Genomic DNA, 27,595 nt, shown 5'->3' on the forward strand with positions numbered 1-27,595 from the left:
GGAACTTTTAAGAAGTTTTCATCAATAAAGTTTTGTTTTCTACTTTTAATCATGAGAATGTTTTGAACCTTTGTTTTAAGAAGGGGGTACCCTTATAATCTTGTTTGAAGTACATGACAATTTGTCAATTCTGTGTAAGTAGTATAAGAAACATCTTCTGACTTTTATAATCAGTGAGACAATATGCATATGTCTATAATTTTAGATTTTTGTTAAGACTTTATAAGAGGAAATAGAAAACTTAATTCTTTAGCTTGAACCAAATTAAACTGTAATTTTTGTAGGTCAAATATGGCTGAATATCAGCAATTGCATATAGTTCAGCCAAATATTTCAGAGAAGAGATTGGTAAAGAAAGGAGATGAATGTAACATAAAATAGAAAATATAGTGACATCTAGGAAAAGAGGATGAGTTTATACGTATTGCTTATTGGCATAATCAACTTTTATAAATGTCTTAATATATCCAATCACTTAATAACTTGGCTTACAAGTTTGGCAGTTATCAAGAGCACACCAAGACTTACAGGGACTGCTTTTCTAGAATGTGTAAGCAAGTGACTGCACCTTTCTCTTTCAAGATTAGTTAACAGTCCTGTCATATTTAATTTCTTGGTCAAGTTTTCTTAGAAGTCTCCATAGAAGCAATGAAAGTTCATATTACTGGCTCTCTACTAACTAGCTGTATCACCTTGGGCGAGTTAAGATTATTTTTCCTGTGCATATTTCCTCATTGGTAAAAGGGGGATAATAGTATCTATTTTATGAATTGTTTTGAAGAATAAATAAGTTAATACATGTAAAGTGTTTAGAACAGTGCTTTGTAGATAGGAATTTCTCTTTAAGTGCTTGCTATTATTATTGGCCTAAACGATGTGTGTTTTCCTGTCAGAATCTTGAGAGCCCTTTAAACAGCATCGAAAGGAATCAATTTCTTAAAAATCAAATGTACACTCCTTAGTTGCTGTTCCTTAAAAAATATTTTGTATTCAAGAAATGTTGCTCTGGTTTTACAAGCACTTGTAGTACTGAAATGTTCACATTGGCTATTTGTTTTTACCCAGCTCTCATGTAGTAAAAAATGATCAAATCCTGAAACTGTTACCTTTCCCTCTACTAAGCCCCATCATCAGGCCAAGCTGGTGCAGCAGCTATACTTCCCAACTTGCCTTCTCCCAGACACTGGAGGGGCTCAGGCAAGGTAACCTACAATCCAGTCACACTCTGTATTTCAGTTTTACCCACAGAGTTCTCCCTCTCATTCACTCAACAAACTAATTTGAGCACCATTACCCACTAGGTGTTTCATGTTAAGTCACTGATCTCAGAGCAACCACAAAAGAAGTGACATCTCCATTTTATTCAGATTCTCAATGGTGAAGAAACTTGCCTAGGATCCTAGGATGTCTCAGTTTGCTAGGGCTTCCATAACAAAATACCAGACTGGTGGTTTAAACAACACATTTTTCTCATAGCTCCAGAGGATAGAAGTCCAAGATCAAGGTTTTGACAGGTTTGGTTTCTCTTGAATTCTCCTTGGCTTGCAGGTGGCCCCCTTCTCCCTGTGTCCTCACATGGTTTTTCCTCTGTGCAATTATCCTTAGTGTCTGGGTATCCAAATTCCCTCTTATAAGGACATCAGTCAGACTGATTAACTCACCCCAATGGCCTCCTTTTAACTTAACTTTGAAATGGCCCTATCTCCAAACAGTTACATTCTGAGGTACTGGGGATTAGGACTTCAACATATGAATTTTGAAAGGGGACAAAATTCAGCACATAACTCAGGGTTATGACATGGCTCAGATGGGATCTGAACTAACATCTGCCTGGCTTGAGGAAATTCTCTTTCAACAGGGTGCAAGATGCCCTGCAGAGATTTAGACTTGACGCTGGGAAAGTGGTCATTTAGGCAATATTTATAGGATTCCTGCTAAATATCAGGAATGGGGTATGTAAGTCAACAAAATAGTTCTTGATTTCAGTAAGCTTACAGTCTATTGTAAACTACTGGGGGGGGGGGAGACAAAAATTGAACAGGCGATTATATTAATTCTGGCAAAATACATTTTAGAACAACAGTTCTGGGGATTACTTTACACACTGAGGAAATGAAAATAAGTACTTTGTCAGGATTATCCCGACAGAAAATTAGTTGTGACTAGGTCAAGTAAACTTGGCTACTGGGAACCCATCTGTTTGGGCAAGAATATAGCTTTGCTAAAAACTGATTTCTAATCAATCTTTTCACTGATTTTGAATCTACTTTCAACAGTCCAAATTTGAACCAATATGTACTATAAGGCTATCATTTATTAACTTCTAGTGGTAAGTACTTTGCAAACATTACCTCTGATCCTTGCTTAAAACCGTCTGCAAGATTGGCTTTAGGCCCGCTCAATTTACAGATGAAGAGACGAACTCTGAACAAGTGCGACTTGAACAACGATAAACATCATAACGTAGCTCGGTCGGGGTGTGAATCTCAGCCCTAGGTCCCGAGCCACCGTCTACCCAGGTGCTAATCTGGCAATTAGTTTCTTGTTATTTCTGACCTACATGCCGTGGATTCCTAAATCTTACATGCCGGAGAAGACTATATTTCAAGGGTTAAGATTTTAAATCGTGTTACCACCTAGTTACCACAAGTTACCGGACAAATAAATACTTATTAATTGCAAACACCAACCAAAATGTAAACATGTAAAACAATATTTAGTATTAAGAGTTTTCACAAGTGGCGGCTCAGTGGGAAGAAACTGATACCGGTAAAGCACCTAGAAAACCGTAACCTCTGAAGGCAGACGCTTTGAGGATGGTTTCAACATTTAACCGCAACAAGATGCCAGTGTGGAGGAAGCAGGGAACCGACACGATACAAACAAGAGGACCGAACCACCCCCTCACTTCCGGACTGTAACGGCGCAGCGGATATACATCAGCGTGGGGAGGCGGGACTTCCGCCCCGCGCGACGCATTAAACGGAAGCCGGGAGGCTTCATTTCGCGTGGGTTTACGGCCCCTCTAGAGGAGACAGGGGTTGCCTGAGGGACGTCTTTTGGCTGTTTATCTCGCCTGAGCTGTCCCCTCACCCTGGTCGTCTGTTAGGAGTGCAGAAGGGCCAAAGCGCTGGGCGAGACGAGGACCTGCTCCTCTGTGCCTCCGACTTTATCTGGGCCCGTCTTTCTAACGCGAGGCCTTGTCAGGTTCTGGGAAGTGCGGTTTTCGCCGGGGCCGGTTTTCCCTGGAAAGCTGCTCGCTCCTGGTTGTTTTCCGTCTTCTCCGGGTGGGAGCTGGGGGAGCTGTTCTCGGGGTCCGGGGCGGTGGTTCAGCCACTTGTGGAAGACTTGGAGTGAAAGGTCTCCCGCGAGCCCGCCCGTGAGACGCGCTCCGAGGGCACACCTCGCTCATGGGAGTCCAGGGGCTCTGGAAGCTGCTGGAGTGCTCCGGGCGGCAGGTCAACCCGGAGACTCTGGAGGGGAAGGTCCTTGCCGTGGGTATCCTTTTCCGGGCATCGGTGCCAGGGATGCACGATGGGCGCCAGGATTTTGCTCTTAGTTCTCCAGGGGGCGCAGAGGGGCGTTGTTAGGCCGAAGGTCTCACCCAGGCGGGTAGCTATAGGGTCCTCTTTGGGATGTTTCCTTTCTTTTCTTTTTTAAATTAATTTTTATTGGAGTAGAGTTGATTTACAATGTTGTGTTAGTTTCTGCTGTACAGTAAAGTGAATCAGTTATATATATACATATATCTACTCTGTTTTAGATTCTTTTCCCGTCTAGGTCATTACAGTGTATTGAGTAGCGTTCCCTGTGCTATACAGTAGGTCCTTATTAGTTATCTATTTTATATGTAGTAGTGTGTATATGTCAATCCCAATCTCCCAGTTGTGGCTTTGCAGTCACACAGTTTTGGATTGGAGTCTTGTTTTAATCACTTAGGGGCGGTGCCTTGCGCCTGTGTATGCGTCAGTTCTCTCATCCGGGAATTGGAGGTGATAATAGTCTCTGCACACAGGGTTGGTGTGAGGAATGAGGGGTTATTTAAATGAAAGAAGCTTAGAATAGTGTCTGTCGCTGCTAGTATGGTAAATTCTAAATCTGTTAACCCGACAGGGAGGTCAGCATGGAGAAAACGAAGTGGACTTCCGACCAGTAGTTTTGCCTGCTGTCCTGAGCCTTGCTTTATTTATGTTTGTTAGAGGAAGAAAAGTGTGGGCAAGTGTTTGAACTTTTTATTTTTTAAAGTAACTTTTATTATCTTTTGTTATGTGTTTTGGAATAGGAAATTCATATAGTACAACACTGAAAAGATTTCAGAAAGTCTACAGTGAATTATTTTCTTCCCAGTCTCTATGATGGACATTTTAAGGACTGTTGATTGTGTGCATGTTTGGCTGGTTTTGTTTGTGCCTTTGGAGTTCAATGTTTTTCTTCATTACCAAAACATGTGAAGGCTGTTTCTGACATTTTGATCTTTTTATTCATTAAGCAGTCTTCATTTTCTTTTTCTTTTCTTTCTTTTTTTGAGTGTCTGTTGTGTTCCAGAAGCTGGTGGTACCTTACACCAGTTCCCTAAGTGGGAATCTATGAGCCTAGGATCTCCACTCGGAGTGGAGGAGACAGTCATGTAAATCATTGCTGTCCCGTGGTAAATGCACTGTCAGAGGATGTGGGGATTCAGTGAAAGGAGCCGTTGACTTTCGTATGGAGACAACTTATACATAATGGAGCATTGATAATTTTTTAAATAAAGTAACATGATGATGATGATTGTGTTTTTTGCAATGTGAGGCATCTTGAAATACATCCGTAATGAATTGTGGCTTAAAAGTTTTATGCCAGGGAGCTTGTGGGAAAGTTTTTTTAAAGCACACGTGCTATTGCTGCCCTCTAGTGGTTTCTCAAATTACTGCTTTCTGAAGATTTTCTTCATAGAACTATCAATATATATTGTACATGGGAAAGCATTTTTCAGTGTCAGGAACCCTTAAAACTTCAGCAAAGATTTAGATGAGTTTACCTTGCAGGCCGTATGAAGAATTAATAATTTGTAAAACAATTGAGATGTGATGTGAAGTTCAGCATTCTGATTTTTTAGAAAGTTGTCCAAAATAAATGTAAAGAATTTAATTTAGATCATCTATTTTCAAATGACTCAGAAACTTTTTTGGGACATGAAGTCATATTCATGGGGTTACTAGGCTTTTCTGAAAGAATGAATTATTAAAAGAAGACTGTCAAAGGTACTGTAGTTATAATGGTAACTTCATATATATGTATATATATATATATGCATATATACATATATGTAAAAGGAGACTAGTTGGTTGCTGTTCTGTAATTGATTTTGCTTTGTTTCATTTTCTTGGGAATTCCAAGTCAAATATCTGAAATATATTCAGGTTTTTTGGTTTTATTTGTTAATAAAATTACTCATGACATACGAGGTTCATAATTTATTCTTGGATCCCTAAAATAACTTGGTCTTTTTACCATTTCTAGATGAGTGTCTTGTTTACTTATGCAATCTAAGTGTTTGTGTCAAATAATAAAGAATTAATAATTAAACTTTTGTCTCTTATGGATCTTAACATTTGTAAAATACATTTAACTCTATTAACAAAATCTTACAGTCTCTTTAGGCTTTGCATACTAATAGGGTTAATTAAATTTTACATCGCCTAACAATAGAACTAAAGTAATTTATTTTCTGTTTCAAAATGTTACTGGTCTTTTGGGTCTCATCTGTAAAATGGTTTTTGACTTGGCTGCAAATTTAACTTTCCCAGTCCTGGGATAAATTTAATGTTGCCTTTTATAAACTTATTGAAATTAGACAGATTAAATTATGGAAATATTTTCAGCTTGCCTAATTCTGCATATTTCTTTTTTAAGAATTTCAAGTTGCGGGAATTCCCTGGCAGACTAGTGGTTAGAACTCTGCGCTTTCACTGCAGAGGGCGAGGGTTCACTCCCTGGTCGGGGTACTAAGATTCCACATGCTGCACTGCACATCCAAAAATAAATAAAATTAAAAAAAAATTTTTTTAATAGTATATCTTTATTGGAGTATAATTGCTTCACAATACCGTATTAGTTTCTCTTGCACAACAAAGCGAATCAGCCATTTGCATACACATGTCCCCGTATCCCCTCCCTCTTGAGCCTCCCTCCCACCCTCCCTATCCCACCCCTCACAAAGCACTGAGCCTATCTCCCTGTGCTATGCAGCTGCTTCCCACCAGCCAACTGTTTTGCATTTGGTAGTGTATATATGTCGATGCTATTCTCATTTTGCCCCAAATTCGCCCTCCCACCCCATGTCTTCAAGTCCATTTTCTATGTCTACCTCTTTATTCCTGCCCTGCAACTAGATTCATCAATACAATTTTTTTTTAAAGATTCCGTGTCAGCATACGGTATTTGTTTTTATCTTTCTGACTTACTTCACTCTGTATGACAGAGTCTGAGTCCATCCACCTCACTACAAATAACTCAATTTCATTTCTCTTTATGGCTGAGTAATATTCCATTGTATATATGTGCCACATCTTCTTTATCCATTCATCTGTCGATGGACACTTAGGTTGCTTCCATGTCCTGGCTATTGTAAATAGAGCTGCAATGAACATTATGGTACATGACTCTTTGAATTATGGTTTTCTCAGGGTATATGCCCAGTCGTGGGATTACAGGGTCATACGGTAGTTCTATTTTTAGTTTTTGAAGGAACCTCCATACTGTTTTCCATAGTGGTTGTATCATTGTACATTCCTACCAACAGTGCAGGAGGGTTCCCTTTTCACCACACCCTCTCCAGCATTTATTGTTTGTAGATTTTTTGATAATGGCCATTCTGACTGGTGTGAGGTGATACCTCATTGTAGTTTTGATTTTCATTTCTCTAATAATTAGTGTTGTTGAGCATCTTTTCATGTGCCTCCTGGCCATCTGTCGTCCTTGATGAAATGTCTATTTAGGTCTTCTGCCCAGTTTTTAACTGGATTGTTTGTTTCTTTGATATTGAGCTCCATGAGCTGTTTGTATATTTTGGAGATTAATCCTTTGTTGTTCCATTTGCAAATATTTTCTCCTATTCTGAGGGTTTTCTTTTTGTCTTGTTTATGGTTTCCTTTGCTGTGCAAATCTTTTAAGTCCCATTTGTTTATATTTGTTTTTATTTCCATTACTCTAGGAGGTGGGTCAAAAAAGATCTTGCTGTGGTTTATGTCAAAGAGTGTAAAAAAAAAAGAATTTTAAGCTGGAACGCTCAGCCTGGCTGAGAATTGGCACTACCTGTTATTAGTTAAAAAAAAAAAAGTCCGATCTCAATCTCTATGATTTGGAATTTTAGGTGTAACTATGTTTAGCAATCTGTGTTTCAAAAGCTTCATATCTGGTTCCAAAGGACAGCAGGGTTGAGAGCTACTGATCTGAAATTATATTTTTCTCATTGATTATAACATTTAAAGGAATGCGCTAAGTAGAAACTTATTCCATCCGATACGGTGTAGCAACCAGAAACGAGCCAATTAGAAATATTTACCCAATAACAACACCATTGACCCAATACAGAGCTAAGCCAATGCCAGATTCTACTTCCAGGATGGATCCTTTTCTGACCACTTCTGGTCATCCTCACCACTGCGTTCTGCTTTCCCTCGGGCTGTTGTAACTAGTTTAAAGCTGGCTTCCTTATAGTTTATTCCTCACATGTCCACTGGGGTGATCCTTCAGTCACATTCTAGAAACCTTCCAGTGACTATATACACCCATCACTTCCTCTTACTGCTCCTCTGGCCGTGCACCTGCCATGTTGTCCTTAAAGGGAAGCCTGCTTCTGTCCCAGGGCATTTGCATTTGCTGTACCTCCTGCCCCATGTTTTCTCCCTCGTTCCTCTTCATCCGTTACTTCTTCCGATCGGACTTCCCTAACTAAAGAGCTGTTGACCACCAGTCACACTTTTGTCCTTTAACTCTGCTCTATTTCTTTCTTGGCACTTACCAGCAACCTAATGTATTAGACGTCTGTACTTGATTTTCATTGTCTTCCCCATTAGAATGCAAGTTTCTCAGGAGCAGGGGCCCTCTCTGTTTTGTTCATAGCTGTATTGTTCACTGTTCTATCCCTAGGATCTTGGATATACCTGGCACCTAGTAGCCCTCAAATATAGGAATGAATCTAGTAATAGCTTGCTCTCCACTAGTTATTTTTTATGTAATGTTTATTAGGTTAATTGTTGATGGGCCTAGTATTTTATGGTAGTAAGTAGGTAATGTACATTCATTTAAATATTTAACCATTCATCTCATTTGAAAGCAGGTCTTTGTTGCCTCCTGTGCGCTCTGAGAGGGAGAGCAGCGCCCAGCAGTGTGGTTTATGCATGTCATGGAGCTCACCGTCTGGCTTCCCCCCCCCCGCGCTGGTTGTAAACTCCATTAGGGCAAGCGCTTTGTTTTGTCCAGTACTGTATCCCCAGTGCATAGAAACATTTCTGCTATGAAATAAGCAAGGTGTTTTTGAATAGGAGTGTGTAACTGAGGGTCTTAATCTCTGCTGAGGGCGTGACCCCTAGACTGAGACCTAAGGGTAGGGGATCTCTAGGCTCAGAGAGGGAGGGGCTCTTTCAGGCTGGGGAAGGAGCAAGGAGGAGACCCTGGAGGCAGGAAGGAGCTTAGCGACTTCCAGGGTTTGAGAGAAGCCCAGTGGCTCGACATGAGCCAGGAGAGGTGAACAGAGGACGGATCACTCAGGGTTCGCAGGCCGTGGGAAGGACTTTTGGATATTATTCTAAAGGCAGTGGGAGCTTTCCAAGGGTTTTCACTACAGGTCTGTCGGTGAAATCTAACATAACAGTTTCAAGATAGATAAAAAGGTAGAACTGATAGGACCTGGCAATGGGTGGAGGCATACGTGGGATGGCGCTCAGGGTTCTGGCTTGGGTGGATGGGAGTGACATCCACTGAAATGGGGGCGTGAGCAGCCTGCTGAGAAGACACGGAGTGCAGTTTTGATCGTGGTAAGTCTGAAGCGGCTGAGGCATCAGGTAGAGATGTCAACGAGGCTGTCCGACCTGGGGTCAGGAGAGGCTCTGGGGCAGACGTGCGTGTGTGGAGCTCGGTGCTGTATGGGCTGTGGTATGGGGGGCGGACGTCACCTGGGTAGCCAGTGCAGACAGGAGGAAAGGGGAGGGCCTGTGGGCCATCACTGCCGAAGTCAGCACTTTAATGGTGGGTCGGGGGAGCGGGCAGAGGGCTGTGTCCCTTTCTTATGAACAAATAGAAAATAATCTGTTAAAAAGCATTCTTTAGTAAAGTTTAAAAATAGAAGAAGACTTCAAGAAGGAAAAATCAGGTAATCACAGCAGAAGACAACTACTCTTAATATTGTGATGTCTGAACTTCGAGTCTTTTTTTTTATATTTAGCATATTGCATGTTACAAAATGGAATTATATTTTCCATACTTTTGTAAACTGTTTTACTTCCTTTAATAATATTTTGTGACTCTCTGCCTCATGTGCTTCTGCGACTTCCATTTTTAAGAGACCCTTGGATTCCAGCAAATCACTATATCATAATCTAATTTAAAAAAAGACCTGTTGGAAAACTTTTATTCTTAGTATTTTCATTATTATAAACAAGCCGTCTTTTAAGTAACTCTTATTGTAAGTCTCTGATGATTTCTTGAGGATAAATGTCTGGAAGTGGAATTCTTACATAAAATAGAATGCAAGTTTTCAAGTTTTTTGCTATGAATTGCCAAATTGTTCTCCAAAAATGTTGTGTTAATTTACTATAATTCCATACAGATCATTAGTTGTTTTTTTTTTAAAGAAGCACTTCTTTGCGATTAGACTTTTTAAAGGAGACATATGTCTATGTAAGATTTTAAAATTCAGGGTGTAAATAGTGATAACGGGGCCCAAATAAAGTTAACTGATTTTAGGTAGATTCCATCAGGGCTAACCATTTTTCAGTTTCAAGTTAAGTTGTGATGGGTGCTCAGTTTTAATGTTTGGATGATATCAGACATTAGGAATTTGAAATTGTGAGGGTGAGGGAGGAAATTGCAAAGTGTTTTCCATTAACAATCCTTCTAGATATTAGCATTTGGTTAAACCAAGCACTTAAAGGAGTTCGGGATCGCCATGGGAACTCAATAGAAAATGCTCATCTTCTTACTTTGTTCCATCGGCTCTGCAAACTCTTATTTTTTCGAATTCGTCCTATTTTTGTGTTTGATGGGGATGCTCCACTACTGAAGAAACAGACTCTGGTAAGAGTCATCTATTTTTTTTCTTTATGCATTCTTAGAAAGAAGAAAAAGTTCACATAAAATTTAAATTTTCTCCTTAGAATTTTGGAGATCAAGACTTAACTTCGACATATATCCAGTTTAATTAAACTTTTAAAAATTTATCTTGAACAAACACTTCTTCTTTTAAAAGAGGTTTGTTTCTGAAAGTGTATCACAGGTGCAACAATACTTAACGTTTAATAAAACTACTAAAGTTACAATAGAGAGTTTTCCCCTTAGAGTGTCTTCTTAGGTGTTCTACAGTTAAACTTACACAACGTTATATGGCACTTTATCTCAGTTAAAAAAGAAGAAATGAAAATGTTTTGATATTTCTGCCTTGTATTAAACTGTAAGCACTGAGACTATTCCATTTTTCCCTGTTTTGGACATTTCTTACAAGATATTTCTATACACTTTAGGATTTCTTATGACATAATCTTGGATGTGGAAGGACAGAGTTACATACCAGTAATGTATTTTTATAAAAACTAATATCGGGAATTGGTTTTGGCTTAACAGTGGCATTTTAAAGAAGAAATTAGTTAATTAATATAATAATCCCTTTAGTGAAGCATTTACTTACTTGTATATCATTAAGTTTTAGGCTTCTTAAGGACATTAAAGGATGTTTAAAAGAAATTGAAAGTAAATTAATAGCTTCCCAAATATATTGTATGATAGCCAGCCCATTAAGTACTCATTAGTTGGAAACTCTGGGTGTCCTTTCCACAGCAAAAACCTGAAGGTATTCACTCATACGGTAATTAGGAGAAGATACCAAAACAACCATAGTCCGAAAACTCAGACAAACCAAATTCTCTAGGGAAAAAAACCACTGAAGTGTTTTTGATATACTAATACCTTGAAATAAAATCCCGTATCCTTTCTTTTCACAGGCTAAAAGAAGGCAGAGAAAGGACTTGGCAACCAATGACTCCAGAAAAACTACCGAGAAGCTTTTGAAAACATTTTTGAAAAGACAAGTTATCAAAACTGCCTTAAAAAGCAAAAGGCAAGAGGGGAATTACATTAATTTTAAAGATTAATTTAAAATTTTTGCATCGGATTCTTGTGGCTGCCTTTCCCTAATGAGAGGAGTCAATGGGGTGTCCATTTGACCTAGTTGACTGAGGTTGTGAAAACTCTCTGTTCTGTGAGAATCAGCTCTGATCACGAGAAAGGAAAGCTGCTGCGTTGCTTTTGCACGTTTTACTCTCAGAACACTTTCCTTCACGCCGAGACCAGGTCCCCTCTTTCTGGAGGCTGCTCTCTCGTCCAGTGGCCCGGCAGCCAGGCCAGCAGGGGCCGAACCCATCGCCCCTGGGTTTCCCCTTTTCAGCCACTTGTCAGCGTTTGTTTGATCACTGGGGAGTATTATTGACTCTCAGAATACTGTTTCCTGTGATCTCTGTTGAAGTCTCTGTGTACTTTTCAGGGAGGAAGCACTTCCCAGTCTTACTCAAGTTCAAAGAGAAGATGACATCTATGCTTTGCCACCTTTACAAGAGGCAGAGAAAAATAGGTAAATGTTTTAACTACTTAAAAACGTTATTGCTGTATTCAGACAGATTTAAACTTTTCTGTTTTATCTACATAATAAGGCACGTGGGAATTAATGCATCTGAAATATGCATTCTCGACACCTTTTAGAATATTTTTTAAGACCAAACTTTTTATTTACTACCTTTGTGTTTTGGTGGTTTGTGGCGGCTTTTGTTTTTCATTCTCTGGAGCCTGTGCTAGCACTGTTCATTTAGAATTCGTGGAGACGTGGATTCTGTTTTTTCTTACACTTCACTGACACCAGCTGTCTCTACCTGCTTCTCAGCCCGGTGTTTTCTCTCTCACGCCATCACTGAAGTCCGCATACGACGTCCTCCCTGCTAAATCCAGTGGCTGCTTTGTATTTCTCAGCCTGATGTCTGGGACCCTCTCTGGCCACTCTTCCTCGGGCACCCCTGTGCACTCTTCCCTCTGGCTGGCTGTTAGTCCTCAGCGGCTTCTTTGGTTGACGTGCAGGTGGAGGGCCAGCTTGTCCTTCCCCCACTCCTTTCCTGGGGCTCCTGTGAGGCCACACAGCTTGTGAGTTACCGCCGCGGCCATCATCGTGTCTTGAGGTTACCATCCTGGCTTCCACACTTCTGTGTCTCCATCTCTGATCGTACCCTTCTGCGGGAACCCCTCCCTGCCAAGCCCAGTGTCTGGCTGGTAGTGTAGAACCCGCTAAACCCAAATCTGATGTTGTCATTTCCTCGCTTAAAGCACTTCCTAGATTCTTCCTTCTCTAGGATAAAACTTCAACCCCTTAATCAGGCAGTGTAACTGCAGGAGATTTCACAAAGCTCCTGGGGTGAGGTGACCCCTAACTGCAGCTTCGGCAACCTGCTCTGCCCTGATGATGGGAGATATTAGGTCATGTTACGATCGCTCACTTACAGGTGTCCCCACCAGACTGTGAGACCGAGGACGGCACACTTCTTGCCGTCTTACTCACTGTTGTAGCTCCTGTAACTAGCAGCGCCTTGCACTCAAGAAATATTTTTGTAAGTAGTCATTAAATCATAGATATTATAAACGTGTGTTTGACTTTCAGTTCAGAAGAGGAGGATGAAAAAGAATGGCAAGAGAGAATGAATCAAAAACAAGCACTACAGGTATTGAAATAATTTTTGAATTCAGGATTTATTCTATTTGAAATGAATAACATGCAAATGAATAATTTTAATGAGGTAGTATGGATTTATGAATGTTCTTGGTAAAAAAATAAAGACAGACACCTTCTTTACTGTGTGTATATATGTGTGCATGTGAATGTATGTACATATAAAATATACACAGACCCATAAACATATGTATGGAATTATGCCTATCTAGATATCCAAAATAAGCCATCTTTCTTTTACAACCAACCAGTAAATAAATAGAAATAATAATAAATGCTTGTATAAAAATACAGAAAGCCTATCACCCATGAATAACTTCTAGTAACATTTTGCTGTATATCAGTACCCCTCCCACCCCCGTATAGTTGAATACCTGTGTGTGTGTGTGTGTGTGTGTGCGCGTGTTTGGGTATGTGTATGTGTATCAAGGGTATGTGTGTATGTATATATTTATGAAGATGTATGTTCGTGCACAGGCCATGGTTACCTATTGCTGCGTACCTTAGTGCTGTGAAAACAGTCTTTTATCATCATCATCTTCTCTCTTCTGGGGCTTGATGAGCTCAGCGAGGCAGTTCTCTCTCAGCATCTCCCGTGTAGGTGCAGTCAGACGGTAGCTGGGGCTGGAGCCCCTCAAAGACCTCCTCCCCCGCGTGCCCAGCAACTGACGCTACCTGTCAGCCAGAACCCCCGCCTGTGGCCTCTCCGTGTGGCCTGAGCTCTGGCACAGCTTGCCTCTGTGTTCCGGGGCAGGAGCCCAAGAGGCAGTTGACAGCAGGGCCTGCGCTGCCCTTTCTGGCCAGCTGTGGGAGGTGCGCAGCCTTCCTTCCACAGCGCTCTGTTCACTGGCAGCTGGTTAGGGCCAGCCCCCACTTAATGGGAGGGGAGCTAGGCGAGAAGAGGGTCAGAGAACCGCACACAGGTTGCAGAGCCACCACCACGCATATTTTAATGCACAACTTGCTTACAAGTTGAGGTGGTGCTGCATATACAAGTTTTTGAAATTTTTTCCATGTTTCTCAGAAGAGCGGGTAACATTCTTTGATTCCCAAGCTCACCGTTTCTTGTATATTCATGTTATTCTGGTATGTCTGGTAGAAGACTTTTGAGCTGAAACTCTTGTGAAGCTTGTGAAGGTCCTGCATTATTAATGCAGCAAGTGAGCACAGTCTTGATGAAGACCGTGGACCCTGTGGGCAGAAAGACTTGCAGTTAAGTCCAGGCTCTACGGCTCACTAGCTGTGAGATCTTAGGCAAATCAACTTCTCCAAGGCTTTATTTCCATTTTTTTTTAAACAATAATATTGGTGCTTTCCTCATAGGGACAATGGGAGCATTCCTGAGGCAAAACATGGGAAGCTCTGAGCGAAATGACTTGCCTGTCCTAAGTGCTTGCTGGTTTACACACATACAACATGCATACATACAAGAGAGCGAATTGTATTATTTTATCTTTACTAATGACTACTTTTGATTTTAGGTTAAGAGCAAGACAGAACTTATCTAACTAAGGGGACTGTAAATATTGTTCAAATTCATAAGGCTTATCTCTGCCTCAGGGTCTTTGTACTTGCTGTTCCCTCAGCCTGAGATGCTGTGTCCCAGAGCAGGTTTTTGGGTGTCTTTTGTGTCCCTGCTTGCAGGTCATTATTTCTAGTGGGGTCTTCTCTATCAGATAATGTTTTTTCTCTTTCTGTTCTTCTAATTAACTCTCTTATCAGATTAACCTGCATTGTTTTCTCACTGTTATCTTGTTCATTTATTTTTTTTATCATGTGTCTTCTTCTGCTCCTAAAAGTAGGGACCTTAGCTGGCATGATCTCTATAGTTCCTTAGCACCTAGAACAGTGCCTGGCAAGTATTTTTTTTCTTTTGAATGAATGAATGAGTGAATGGATACATTCCCTAATCTGCCTCTTCACTTTGATGCTTCTTGCAGGTAATGTACAACTGTGTTTAGCCTATTGTAGATTATGCAGAACTCTGTTTATGATACAAGCACCGAAAAAAATCTGTCATGGTGAATAGAATTAAGTGTATAAAGTGTAAATTTCATGGCGTTACATTTTACTCTTTACAGGAGGAGTTCTTTCAGAATCCTCATGCAGTAGATATTGAGTCTGAAGACTTTAGCAGCCTGCCCCCTGAAATAAAGCATGAAATCTTGACTGATATGAAAGAATTTACCAAGCGAAGAAGAACATTATTTGAAGCAATGCCAGAGGTAAACTATACAACAGCACATTAATGCTTAGAATTAAGAATATCAGCAATATTTTTCATTAGAAAAAGAAAATTGATAAGCGTTACTTATACAATATACATTTACAGTAAATGGCATTTGTATATCTCTGAGATACTATGAAACATGCATTTATAAGTTTGAACTTATAAATACTTACTCAGAGAAGCTTTTCTTGACTTTCCACCAAGACCAGGTCTTGTCTCCTGCTCTGTGTTCTCACAGCACCCTGTAGTGTCTCTTTAGATTTTTAGCACCCAATTGTGCCTACCTTGCTCACCTCTGTGTTTTTAGCACTCAGCTCAGTATCTTTCACATAGTAAGTGCCTAGTGTATGCTTAGTGGTTCAGTTCTTAGGTTAGTTCATAAAAGTTATTTTAACCCATAATATACATTGTAGAATATTAATATATTTTGATACCAAAAATATGAAAAAAGCAGGAGCTGTTTCTTTTCCCATCACTCCTATCTGCTTTTCCACGAAGACCGTGAACATAGGAAAATGCTAAGGTGTACAGAATGATATTCAAATGACAGAAGTAAATTTATTTTTGTTTCAGCGGAAACATCCAGGTTCAGTCTATCCATCCAGCATTTTGTTTCTTGAGTGTAAATGGATCTCTGGCTGGTCTTTGAGGAAATAGTATTTGGATTATGTGAACAACAGTGGGAAGGATGGGAGAAAGAGAGGCAGTCCTGATGGTTTGCTCCATTTTTTCTCTTTCTGCCACCACAGAGCCTCTGGGTTAGGTAGGCCAGGGTAGGATGGTGCACAGCTCATTGAATCCGTCCTTCTGGTAGCTAAGGGAAGTTCTAAGTCATACAGGCTGGACCTTTGCATTGTCTGAACATTGGGCAAATGCAAAATTGATAATAGTAGTATTGGTAAGTAATAAGAGTAATAATCGTAATAGTAATAGGAGCAATTTAGTATAAGGCTTGGCAACCTGCTTTTTTTTAAAAATAAATTTATTTATTTTATTTATTTGTTTTCGGCTGCACTGGGTCTTCGTTGCCGCGTGCGGGTTTTCTCTAGTTGCGGCGAGCAGGGGCTACTCTTCGTTGCGGTGCGCACGCTTCTCATTGCGGTGGCTTCTCTTGTTGTGGAACATGGGCTGTAGGCACGCGGGCTTCAGTAGTTGTGGCACGTGGGCTCAGTAGTTGTGGCTCGTGGGCTCTAGAGCACAGGCTCAGTAGTTGTGGCGCACAGGCTTAGTTGCTCTGCGGCATGTAGGATCTTCCCGGACCAGGGCTCAAACCTGTGTCCCCTGTACTGGCAGGCGGATTCTTAACCACTGTGCCACCAGGGAAGCCCTGGTAACTTGCTTTTGACCCCAGATCTACCACTTAACTAGCCATGCTGCTCTAGAGAGGTTACTCAAGCTGTTTAAGTCTCAGTTTCTTCATTTGTGGAATGGAGATAATGATGTCTGTCTCATCGGTGGTTGAGAATAAAATGGGATAATATATTTAAAAACACTTAGAAGAATGTCTTGCTCAGGAAATGCTTTATAAATGTTAAGTATTACTAATAACTGTGATTGCAATGATTTATTGTGTGTCTTTTATGGACCAGGAACTGTGCTGGGCACTTCGCTTGCATTCTAAAAGATTGTCCGTTAAGCCAGAATCAACATGTCACAGTGCCTGGCATGCGTCACATGCTCAATAAATGTTTTTTGAGTAAATGATGGAATCATAAACAGTATCCATGATTTCCTTTCTTTTGCCCAATTCTTTTTGTTTGAAGGATTATCCTTTAACAAAGCAATTATAGCTTTTTCCTTCTATTCAAATTTTACTTTTCTAGTATGAAAGTACCACCAATGGAAAAAATCAATTGTTCTTTAACCCCTTTGGGGGAAAAGGATGGAAATATGGGAATACTATCTGTATTTAATATAAGAAATCATTTTATTTATTTATTTTGCCTTAGGAGTCCAATGACTTTTCACAGTACCAGCTCAAAGGCTTGCTTAAAAAAAACTATCTAAACCAACACATAGAAAATGTCCAAAAGGAAATGAATCAACAACATTCAGGACAAATCCAAAGGCAATATGAAGATGAAGGAGGCTTTTTGAAGGAGGTAGAGTCAAGGAGGGTGGTCTCTGAAGATACTTCACATTACATCTTGATTAAAGGTATCAGGTACCATCACTTATTTGACGGTTAAAAACCAAAAATATGTCGTGTCTCTGAATTCTATAAGCTACCACCCCCAGGTAATATGAATGAAGTCCTACTTAATTTATTGACTATAATTATTATTAATGCAGTAATAAATGTATATAGCTGTTAATGTATTAAGTAGTATCATACCAACCCACTTTAAAATTAACTAATGAATTAACTCTTAGTTGCTGATTAAATGAGAATTTGTAAATTCATTTATGAGAACCGGTATGCTCTTATTCATCTAACTAGAAGCATGTTGTCACACTGTAAAGCTACATAGTGAGACTATTTTAATTTTTCTCAAGGTATTCAAGCTAAGAAAGTTGCACAAGTGGATTCAGAGTCTCTTCCTTCATGCAGTGAAATGCACAGCAGGTCTTCTGACATGAAGTCATCTCCGTGTGAAAAGCTGGAGCCAAAGGAAGAGCCTGACGCCTCCCCTCCTTCCCCGAGAACCTTACTGGCCGTGCAGGCGGCCCTGCTGGGCAGCAGCTCAGAAGATGAGCTGGAGAGTGAGACCTGCAGGCTGCGCCATGTGAGTCGCGCGCCCGCTACCGCACGTGCGGGTTCTGTGTCGCCGCTGACTCTCTTGGCCATACAGAGAGCTCTCGATGACGATGATGAAGACGTGAAAGTGCGTGCCAGGAGCGACGTGCAGACAGGAGGGGCAGGCGCGAGAAAACCGAAACCGCTCCAGAGCAGTTCTGATGAGGAGACTGAGGAAGGACCTGAAACGAGAGATGGGGAAGGAGTGCCGTTGGCAGCGGCGTCTCACGCAGCCGGTGTGAACCTCGCAGAGGAGCCTGTAACCAGCGCTGATGCCGAAAAAGAGCGGACAGAATCGGCTCACTTACCGAGGCCTGTCTTTTGTCAAGGCAGCGACTCTAGCGTTCCAAAAGAGCAGATGTCGTTTATTCCCCTGGTGAAGGAAGCCTTTCAGACAAGCGCTGAGACTGCAGTTAAGGACGGAAAAGATCCAGTTCCTTTGGAAAACACTGTGGTGCTCCCCAGGGATGCACCTGGTCTCCAGAGTGGACCCGAGCGGACACCAACACCTCCGACAAGGAGTGGAACGTATACCAAAGTACTTGAGCTACAGCAAGGTCTTCTTCCACCTGAGAGTAAATATGACACGTCTGTTCTTTCAAGTGATGAGGAAACAGAATCTGAAAAAAACCCTGCTCCCGAAGGCACCATCAGTTTGCAAGAATCCAGTGATATGCTAAGTGTCCCTTTAGAGACAGTAAGTGACTTAGGAAATGTGGCATCTGTTAATGCCAAAGAGCATGAGAATTTCTTGAAAACCATCCAAGAACATGAGACCATTGAATCTGCAGGCCAGGGTTTAATTTCAGTTCCAGCGTCCGTGGAACCAAAGGAAATAGACTCTGAAGAAAGTGAATCTGACGGTAAGTGTTTGTGCTCTTTTAGAGATCAAGAAAAGTAGGATTTCGCATCTGCAGGAACCAAGAGATGCTTTAGTGTAGTCCAGATCCACATCGTTCAGGTGGTGAACTAGAGGCCCAGAAAGGTCAAGTGACTTTGCCAAGGACACACAGCTAGTAATGGAATCTTGACCGTTGCTGTTTGGCTACTCTTTTCATTTTTGTTTTTAAAGGGAGGGCGTGCCCTAGTTGGAGAAGGTAAATGTGAGTTTCCCTTTAATTGTTTTAACTTTTTATTTTGAAATAATTACACATTTTAAAAAGTTGAAAAAGTATCTCAAAACATTCTATTTCCCTCACCTAGGACCTCAGTGGCTGGCATTTTACCACATTGGCTTTATCATATCTCTCTCTCTCTGTCTCTCTCGCTCTCTATATGTACACATGTATATTATATGTCCATATCTGTGTATGCTTATGTATAGTCAATCCTTATTTTTCACAGATTTCAAATCTGCAAAATTGCCTACTCACTAAAATTTATATCTAACCCCAGAATCAGTCCTCACAGTAGTGTCTTTGTGGTCGTTTGTGGACATGTGTAGAACAGCCAGAAACTTGAGTTGCTACGCTGTTCCCAGGTGAGGTTGAGCCAGGGGGACAATTGGCCTTGGTTCAGCTCCCCTGCAGAGGTGACCAGAGGGTGGAGACGGGAGAGAGCAGTGCAGTGTAGACCAAGAAGCTCTGGCTCTGGGGCCATTGGATGGGGTTTGAATCCCAACCCTGGCACCTGTTCGTGGGGCTGTGTATACACCCATGAGCTCACGCTCGTATCTGCAGTTCTTCTCCAGCATCCCAGATCTCATTCTACACTCTTCCTTCTTTATAATTTCACTGTCTAACAGTGAGGGACCTTCTGTTATCTTCAGTATATTTACTTACTTGCTCATTCTCTGTTTGTAACCAGCTCCCTATATCACTGGCCTCCTCCTTGGTCCTGGCTGTCCCCTTGGTCCCAGCCCCTCTGTTCTGAGTGTGTCCTCAGATCCAGACTCCTCCCCCTGAAGTGAAGGAAGGGAATCAATAATGCTTTTCAAAGAGAAGAAAGGACATCAAGAGGGGAAGGAAGGAAGTGGAAGAGGAAGAGCTGTTTCTTCTGTGTCACAGTGTTATTCTTTGCTGTGTTCATAGTGAAATAGCGTAAAAAGATTTTTAAAAAACTCCATGATTGTGTACATACCCTGATAGTTCTTTTTGAATTTCAAAACAATATTAGTTAACTTAGAGGACTTTTGCCCTAGAGGACATTTTTGTATAAAGCAAATATGCAAATGTTTGAAAGCGTGGTCCCTAATTTCAAAGACAGTGCCAGTGTATCTAATTGAAAAGGCTTATTTTGAAGTTACAGGCACTTATTAATAAATTTATTTAATAACAATATACTACTGTTACATGTTTTCTATGACATTTAAATCTCTTTAAGGTAAAACATTTTTCAGGATACTTTGGAAAGCTCTTGATGATTTCAGGGTAATTTATATGTTTTAGTTACAGACAAAATGATCTTATTATTTTGGTACAGGAAGTTTCATTGAAGTGCAGAGTATAAATAGCAGTGATGAACTTCAAGCTGAGTTACACGAAGCTTCCAGACCTCCCTCTGGACAAGTTGAAGAGGAACCAGTAGGAACTGAGACGCAAGAAGCCACAGGTGACTCCCAGGGCCTCCCGAGAGACAACTCTGAGAGGGAGGCCGTGGACACTGAGCCACCTGAAGAAACTGAAAAAGATGCAGACGATTTGCTCAACGAATGGCAAGATGTTGACCTGGTAATAACGTGACATCATGTTTTTACTCATTGCTGAGGAAGCCAAGTTAAGTAGCTTCTGAGTTTTTAAGGAGCTGATGGATGAAGACATACTAGCTCTTTGCACCCATTTTCTTACTCCTGCTGACATGGCTCGTTTCTTGTGGAGGTTCCTGGCCGGGATAGTGTCCACTTCCCATGTGGGATAGTGAGGGAACTCTAAAGCTATTACAAACTCGCTCAGAAATCCAAGTGGAAACCTGCATAAGGAGAAAAAGCTTATTGGTAACTTCAGTCAGACTAAACACAGGCTTTTTATAACCAATGAACTTAATTGGGTTATTAATATAATTACCTACAAGTGAAATTATCTTATAGGAGGAGCTGGAGACGCTGGAGAGCGACCTTTTAACACAGCAGAATTCACTGAAAGCTCAAAAACAGCAGCAAGAACGGGTCGCCGCTACTGTGACAGGACAGATGTTCCAGGAAAGCCAGGTAGGCGGACAGCTTGGGTGTCCTCAAACAATACCTATTGATGTCTTTCCTTAATCAGACTCCCCGAGGGCACGTGCATTAAGTTACCTGTTGAAGCACTGCTCCCACTCCCGGGTGGAGGCCAGGTCCTGCATTTTAGCAGGGGTCATCGTGTGTCTGTACCTCTTCAGGAACTTCTTCGCCTGTTCGGCATCCCTTACATCGAGGCTCCCATGGAAGCAGAAGCTCAGTGCGCCATCCTGGATCTGACTGATCAAACTTCCGGAACGATCACTGATGACAGTGACATTTGGCTGTTCGGAGCACGTCATGTCTATAAAAACTTTTTTAATAAAAACAAGTTTGTAGAATATTACCAGTATGTGGACTTTCACAACCAATTAGGTAAGACTTCAGAGTACGATCACTTTCTGAAATTTACCTTCAGAATTTGTAGTATGAATTCTTTCTTTCCAAGGAGCTAATTTGTTGCATTAATGGAAATGGTAGATCTGTACAAGTTTTCATATAAACGATCTTTTGCTTCTGTAGCAGAATATGATTTTTACTTTGGAACTAAGAAATTAAAACCCTAGTAATGTTCAGACATTTTCTGCAGTTTTAATCATCAGGCCTGGTTATGCTCTGACTGGTTACCTGAGCTCTCCAGAGTAAACCAAAGGTGGTAGAGTGGGGAGACAGGTGGGGGTCACTCCTGCTGGAATCATGAGCCTCATGGTCCTTGTTGTTTCTGGCAGTGATACTTCATCCTCCCGTTGATTCAGCAAATACACACTGAGTGATTCCTATATGCCAGTTGTTGTTCTTGGCAATGGGAAGTGGGGAAACGGCAGAGAATAAAACAGTCTAGCAGGAGAAACAGATGGTAAAAAAAATACATATATCATAATTTGACAGTGGTATGAGCCATATAGAAAAACAAAGCAGTAAAAGAGAGGCGAGAGTGACCTGCAGTCGCAGGAAGTACATGTCCTTTGTGGTCAGAAAAGGCTTTACTAATAGGCACCTTTTGGGCTGGAGCCTAAAGTAGAGAGGAAGCACGTGCTATGGATACCGTGGGGATGAGCATGTCAGACAAAAGGACTGGCATGTGCAAAGGCCCTGAGACAGAAGCCTGCTTGGTGTGTTCTAGGGAAGTATGGAGATAGTTACCGGCTGAATTGTGTCTCCCCCAAATTCATGTGTTGTAGTCCTAACCTCTGGTACCGCAGAGTATGACTGTGTTTGAAGATAGGTTCTTTAAAGAGGTGACTAAGGTCAAATGAGGTCGTTAGGGTGGACCCTAATCCAGTCCGACTGGTGTCCTTGTAAGAAGGAGAGATTAGGACACAGGGAAGACCACGTGCAGACACGTGGAGAGCCAGCCGTCTGTCTGCCAGCCATGGAGGGAGGCTCAGAAGGGACCAACCGTGCCGACACCATGAGGTCAGGCTTCTAGTCCCCAAAACTGTGAGGAAATGAATCCTTTGCTTAAGGCCCTCAGTCTGAGCACTTATTTACGGCAGGCCCAGGAAATGACTTCAGGGGCCAGTGTGAGTGAATGAGGAGGAGGATGGCAAGAGGTGAGGTCAGAGAGGAAGGAGGAGAGTCCAGAGTGTGGTGGAGAGGCCCTGTGGGTAAACTGGGTTGGGATGTGAGAGAAGGAGAAGTCAGGGCTGACACCCCCTCCTCCCCCGCAGCAGCGCACGGAGTGGACTGGCCTTGGTGAGGTGGCGGAACGGGGAAGGAGCGGGTGCGGGTGTTGCGGGAGTGAAGACCCGGGTCTGGACGTGTTGCCTCTGAGGTGCCCGTTAGACATCCCGACGGAGATGTTAAGGTGCCAGTTGAGTGTGTGTGACTGTCGTTCAGAGGAGAGGTCCCGGTGAGAGCGCCGAATTTGGGGGTCAGAGGTTACATGGCATTTAAAACTGCAAGGATGCGTGAAACTTGAAAAATCCAAGCACAATGCCATTTTAAAAAAAGGAATCAATTTCAAATAGCAAAAGAGAGATACCTTTGGATATTGGATAAGGATATATACGTGTATATTATCTATATAATAAAGTGTTTATAAATGTTATGTAATAAATGTTCATGAAATAAAAAGTTGAAAAATATATAATAACTTTACTCTTACAGGATTGGACCGGAACAAATTAATAAATTTGGCCTATTTGCTTGGAAGTGATTATACGGAAGGAATACCAACTATAGGTTGTGTTACAGCCATGGAAATTCTCAATGAATTCCCTGGACATGGCCTGGAACCTCTCCTAAGATTCTCGTAAGTCCTTTCTTAATTTCTTTAATTCAGGTGTTTATATATAAATACCCAAATTAAACAGAACTATTACTTACATCGTGAACTGTCACAAACCATTGTTCCCTGAGAAAACAGGAGGAGGTAATGGTTGGGGTTACTAAAGTTTGTTTTCCCTTTTCTAGAGTTTGATGAAATCATAGGCAACTATTTTTAGAGGTGCCAGGCTTATCCGAGTTTGAGGATACATAGCCAGTCCAGTGGGAATTCCTGGGAGTGTAGAGGTTACCGTTTCATTCGTTCAAATATTTCCTGAGCAGCTACTATGTGCTAGACAGTGTGCTAGGCTGGAATAGAGGAGGTGACTGAGCCCCAGGCTGTGTCCTCAAGGAGCTGCCCCACCCTGGGGGCGAGGGAGAAGCATCCAGTGCTTGTACTTCTGTGTGCCGAGTGTTCTGAGGGAGGTCGGCCAGCCAGGGGCATGGGGCTATATGCCAGGAACGTTTTCTCTCTGCGTGTAGACTGTGATGTATTCAGTGGTGGCGTCTCCTTCTGTCCGGAACCCAGAGTTGTCTTGTACTTGGGGTATACTCTTCGTTTTTGGAGATTCTGAGATGGCGCTAGTTACGAGGTTGTCTGTGAAAGTAGTTCTTTCTTAAGGTTGCTCCTTGATGGCATTTTTCAAGAAAAAATATATAATTCGCACAGCATAAATTTTACTCTTTTAAAATACAATTCCGTGGTTTTTCGTCTAGTCACAGGGTGTGATGGCATCTTTCAAAATCATCAGTTTGACATGGGATACTACTTGGCAGTAGCTGATCGAATGATTCTTTAGTGTTCTCTCCAGTCGTAGCTCCTGGTTTGAAAAATTTCGGGATGTTCTGGTCTGAAGATTCGGTGATTAGAATTAAATACAAAGTTGTTTGAATGATTGCTGTCCTCCAGCCTTAGCACACATAGCGTCGTATTTTATTGTTTGCTTTCGTCATCTCTCTTTTCATAATTTTCTTATTGTTGAGGAACTGTATATACTGGAGGTACGTTGTTAGGTTGCTTGTAAGTCATGGTATGTAAATAACTTGGAAAAGTACAAGTAACTTTTATACAAATAATAAACACACATTAGAAAAATGACAAAATATGAATTATAAAGATTACAGATAACATTTTGGTTTATACAGTGTTAGTCTTTTCTATGCCCGATATACACATGCATTTTATATATAATCACACACACGCACAAGTATACTCATATAAGTCTGTTATTATTATTATTATTGTTTTTACAAGCATGGGACGATGCTGTATACTTTTTATGTTACCTGCAACTCATTTGGTGATAGAACAGGGCATATCATCAACGACGTATAGATTTACATTGCTGTTTTTAATGACTCCATAGGAGTCTTTTGATATATCAGGAATAACTAATTTAATCAAATGCCTATTGTTATTTCTGGTTTTTTTTAAAGTCTAAACAAATACTGCCTTGAGTGACTTTATGTACATGTCTTTGAGTTCTCATCTGATTATTATTTTAGGATAAGTGAAAATGGTATCTAACTTTTCGATTTGGTGTCCTGGTTATTGGTGAGAGTAATTTTTTTTTCATGTTTGTAGACAGTTTGCCGTGCTGATCTAGTGAATGCCTGTTTATGCCATTTTTCTTCTCTCAACAGTTTTTGCTCGTTTGTTGCTGTTTGAATGGTTACGTTTTTAGTCAGCTCTAGCAATTTCTGCCTTGGTCTTTTAGCTCACTGATGGCAGATAGGAGCTGCCCCTGCCTGCCTGGCTCTGCAGGGCTAGGACAGGTGCAGTTACAGGGCGCGGAGACAGTGGAAGAGCAGTAAGACTGGGAGTGTCTGTCGCCTTGCTTTCTTCTCTGCTTTGCCTTTTCCTAACCAGACCCTGGCCGGCCGGCCCCCCTTTAAAGCAGAGCAGCTCTGAGTCTGCAGGCTGAGTTCAGCCCAGCTGTGTTCACTTCGGCCTACACAGTATGTTCTTTAATTTTGAGTGGGCTACCAACATTTAAATTGGGGGAGATTTCACAGAGAATTTTGGATTTTCCTGGGGGGAAATGACATCTGAAAATACTGAGCCCCAATTCCCAAATAGCCCAGAAACAGAGGACAGCAATTCCACCCCACTGGCTTGGTCAGGGCACAAACCCTTCCACTTATCACCAGTCGCTGCTGCTCCGTCTTGTGTCCCCCGAGCTCAGCTCATTGGCAGATGCCGTCTTCCACCTTCAAGTGCCTGGCCCTCTTGCTTGAAGGCGGGGTGATCCTTTTGGTTTGATGAGCTTACAGTGTGTTGTGCTGCTCTTGCTAGCTGGCAATCATGAGTATATTTCAAAGATGAAAATTCACAAGAGAGGAGGGGAGAATTATAGGTATTCTCCCAGCGCTCTCTTGAACAGTATTTTAAAACGGATGAAGATAGATCTTTTTTCCTTTTTGCACTTTGATCCTGCACGAAGACTGAAGTTAGAACACCAGGTGGCACTGCTGCGGTGGGGCACTGGTGGAGACCAAGCCTGTGAGTCAGGTCCCGAGACCAGTGAGTACGGGAAGCAGCGGACGTAGGGTTTTGTAGGTTCCGTTAGTGCGTAGATAGGAGAGGGTTATATTTATGTTTTTAACTTTTATGCCATTTACTTATCCTAATTGGGTAAATTTTTCTGGTTGTCCGTCGCCACATTACAAACTACCATAAACCTCAGTGACTTCAAACAGCAACAGTCAGAGATTTTGCTCGTGAATCCGCAGTTCGGTCAGGCTGCGCGGGGTGGGGGTGCCCCGCCTGGGGCCAGGTGTGTCGGGGGCGTCTCAGCTGGGCTAGAGGGGCCCCGTGAGGTGTCTCGCTCATGGCTGGCGAGCGGTGCTGTCGGCCGGCACGTGACCCGGGGCACCTGGACCCTGTCCATCTGGGCCTCCTCACGAGCTGGAGCTTCCTCACAGCATGTTGGCTGCTTGCAAGGCAAATATTCTAAGAGACAGGAAGTGGACGCTGCAGACTTTAAAGGCCTGGCACAATGTCCCTCCCTCAGCCGCGGAGCCTGCCGACTCAAGGGTAAGGGACATGGACCCCACTTCTTGTTGGGAGGAGGGTCCAAGAATGGGCTTTAACCCACCGTAGTGATTTAGACTCACAAAGGAAAAATTGAAAAAGGAATAAAACATAAAGAAAATTAATAGCTGTATCCTCGCTTAGAACATTGCCTAGCACACGGTAAAATAACAGTTGTTAGTGTTTTTTATTATTTTAAATATCCCTGTTTACTTTTTCTTTCTTTCTCCACATATATACATTTTTTTTCCAGTATTGGGATCACACTTGATGTAGAGTTACATTCTGCATTTTAAAAATTTAACATCTTCTTGGCATTTTTACATTTTATTAAATATTCTTGGTTCCTGACTGTAGTTGACTGGAGGTAAATAATACGGATACATTGATAACACTTCATTTTACCACTGGGAGAGAGAGGAACTGTGACTTTTCTATGAGTGTGGGCTCTGAAGGGAGATTGCACCAGTCCCAGCTGTGAAATCTTGAGCAAGTGGCTTCTGTTTGAGTCAGTTCCTTGTCTGTGAGGTGAGGACGGTGGTAGGACTGTGCTCGTGTGATGATGGGGCCTGTAGAGCAGCTAACACAGTGCCAAGCCCAGAGGAAGGGGTCAGTCAGTGATTGCCTCATTGTATACTGTGTTAATAACATGAGAAATACACCATTGTCATTCTGTAAGTCATAGGCTTTGTTCTGGAGTTGGGTGGGACTTGAGTTTACGTCTCTGAACTTTACATTTAGCTCTTTGTCTGCGGTGCACCTGCCATAAGGTCTTACTGCTTCACAAAGGTTCGTTTCCTTTGCCTTGTAGCGAGTGGTGGCATGAAGCTCAAAAGAATAAGAAGATAAGACCTAATCCTTATGACACCAAAGTGAAAAAAAAGTTACGCAAGTTGCAGCTCACACCTGGCTTCCCTAACCTGGCCGTGGCAGACGCTTACCTCAAGCCTGTGGTGGATGAGTCCAAGGGGTCGTTTCTGTGGGGCAAACCCGATCTCGACAAGATTAGAGAATATCCTTTCCCTTCCTCAAACCTCAGGAATATCGAGTCAAATATGTGTTTTGGTTTAAAACTTATGGGACATGAACTTGGATCAGTTTTTTTTTTTTTAATATTCCATCAGCTAAGATGCTCCTTTCTGTTCCTTTCTCTCTCTCCTTAATTTTTTTTTTGTGGTAAAATACACATAACGTACAGTTTACCATCT

General features: G+C 41.7%; 1 protein-coding gene across 1 annotated transcript in view; it reads left to right on the plus strand.

The window, feature by feature from the left end:
* The first annotated feature begins 2,961 nt into the window (after positions 1–2,961).
* ERCC5 (ERCC excision repair 5, endonuclease) overlaps positions 2,962–27,595 on the plus strand; it is a 28,276-nt gene continuing 3,642 nt past the window's right edge. Inside the window, exons 1-13 of the mRNA XM_060080253.1 lie at positions 2,962–3,498; positions 10,103–10,278; positions 11,199–11,314; positions 11,738–11,824; positions 12,896–12,956; positions 15,046–15,189; positions 17,144–17,351; positions 17,691–18,794; positions 20,353–20,600; positions 20,957–21,076; positions 21,247–21,460; positions 23,195–23,339; positions 27,199–27,399. Of these exons, the coding sequence (XP_059936236.1) occupies positions 3,411–3,498; positions 10,103–10,278; positions 11,199–11,314; positions 11,738–11,824; positions 12,896–12,956; positions 15,046–15,189; positions 17,144–17,351; positions 17,691–18,794; positions 20,353–20,600; positions 20,957–21,076; positions 21,247–21,460; positions 23,195–23,339; positions 27,199–27,399 (2,912 nt within the window). The 5' untranslated portion in view covers positions 2,962–3,410. The remainder of the gene's footprint in view (positions 3,499–10,102; positions 10,279–11,198; positions 11,315–11,737; positions 11,825–12,895; positions 12,957–15,045; positions 15,190–17,143; positions 17,352–17,690; positions 18,795–20,352; positions 20,601–20,956; positions 21,077–21,246; positions 21,461–23,194; positions 23,340–27,198; positions 27,400–27,595) is intronic.

This window comes from Mesoplodon densirostris, chromosome 17, assembly GCF_025265405.1.
Source record: "Mesoplodon densirostris isolate mMesDen1 chromosome 17, mMesDen1 primary haplotype, whole genome shotgun sequence".
In the NCBI taxonomy this organism is placed as follows: Eukaryota; Metazoa; Chordata; class Mammalia; order Artiodactyla; family Ziphiidae; genus Mesoplodon; species Mesoplodon densirostris.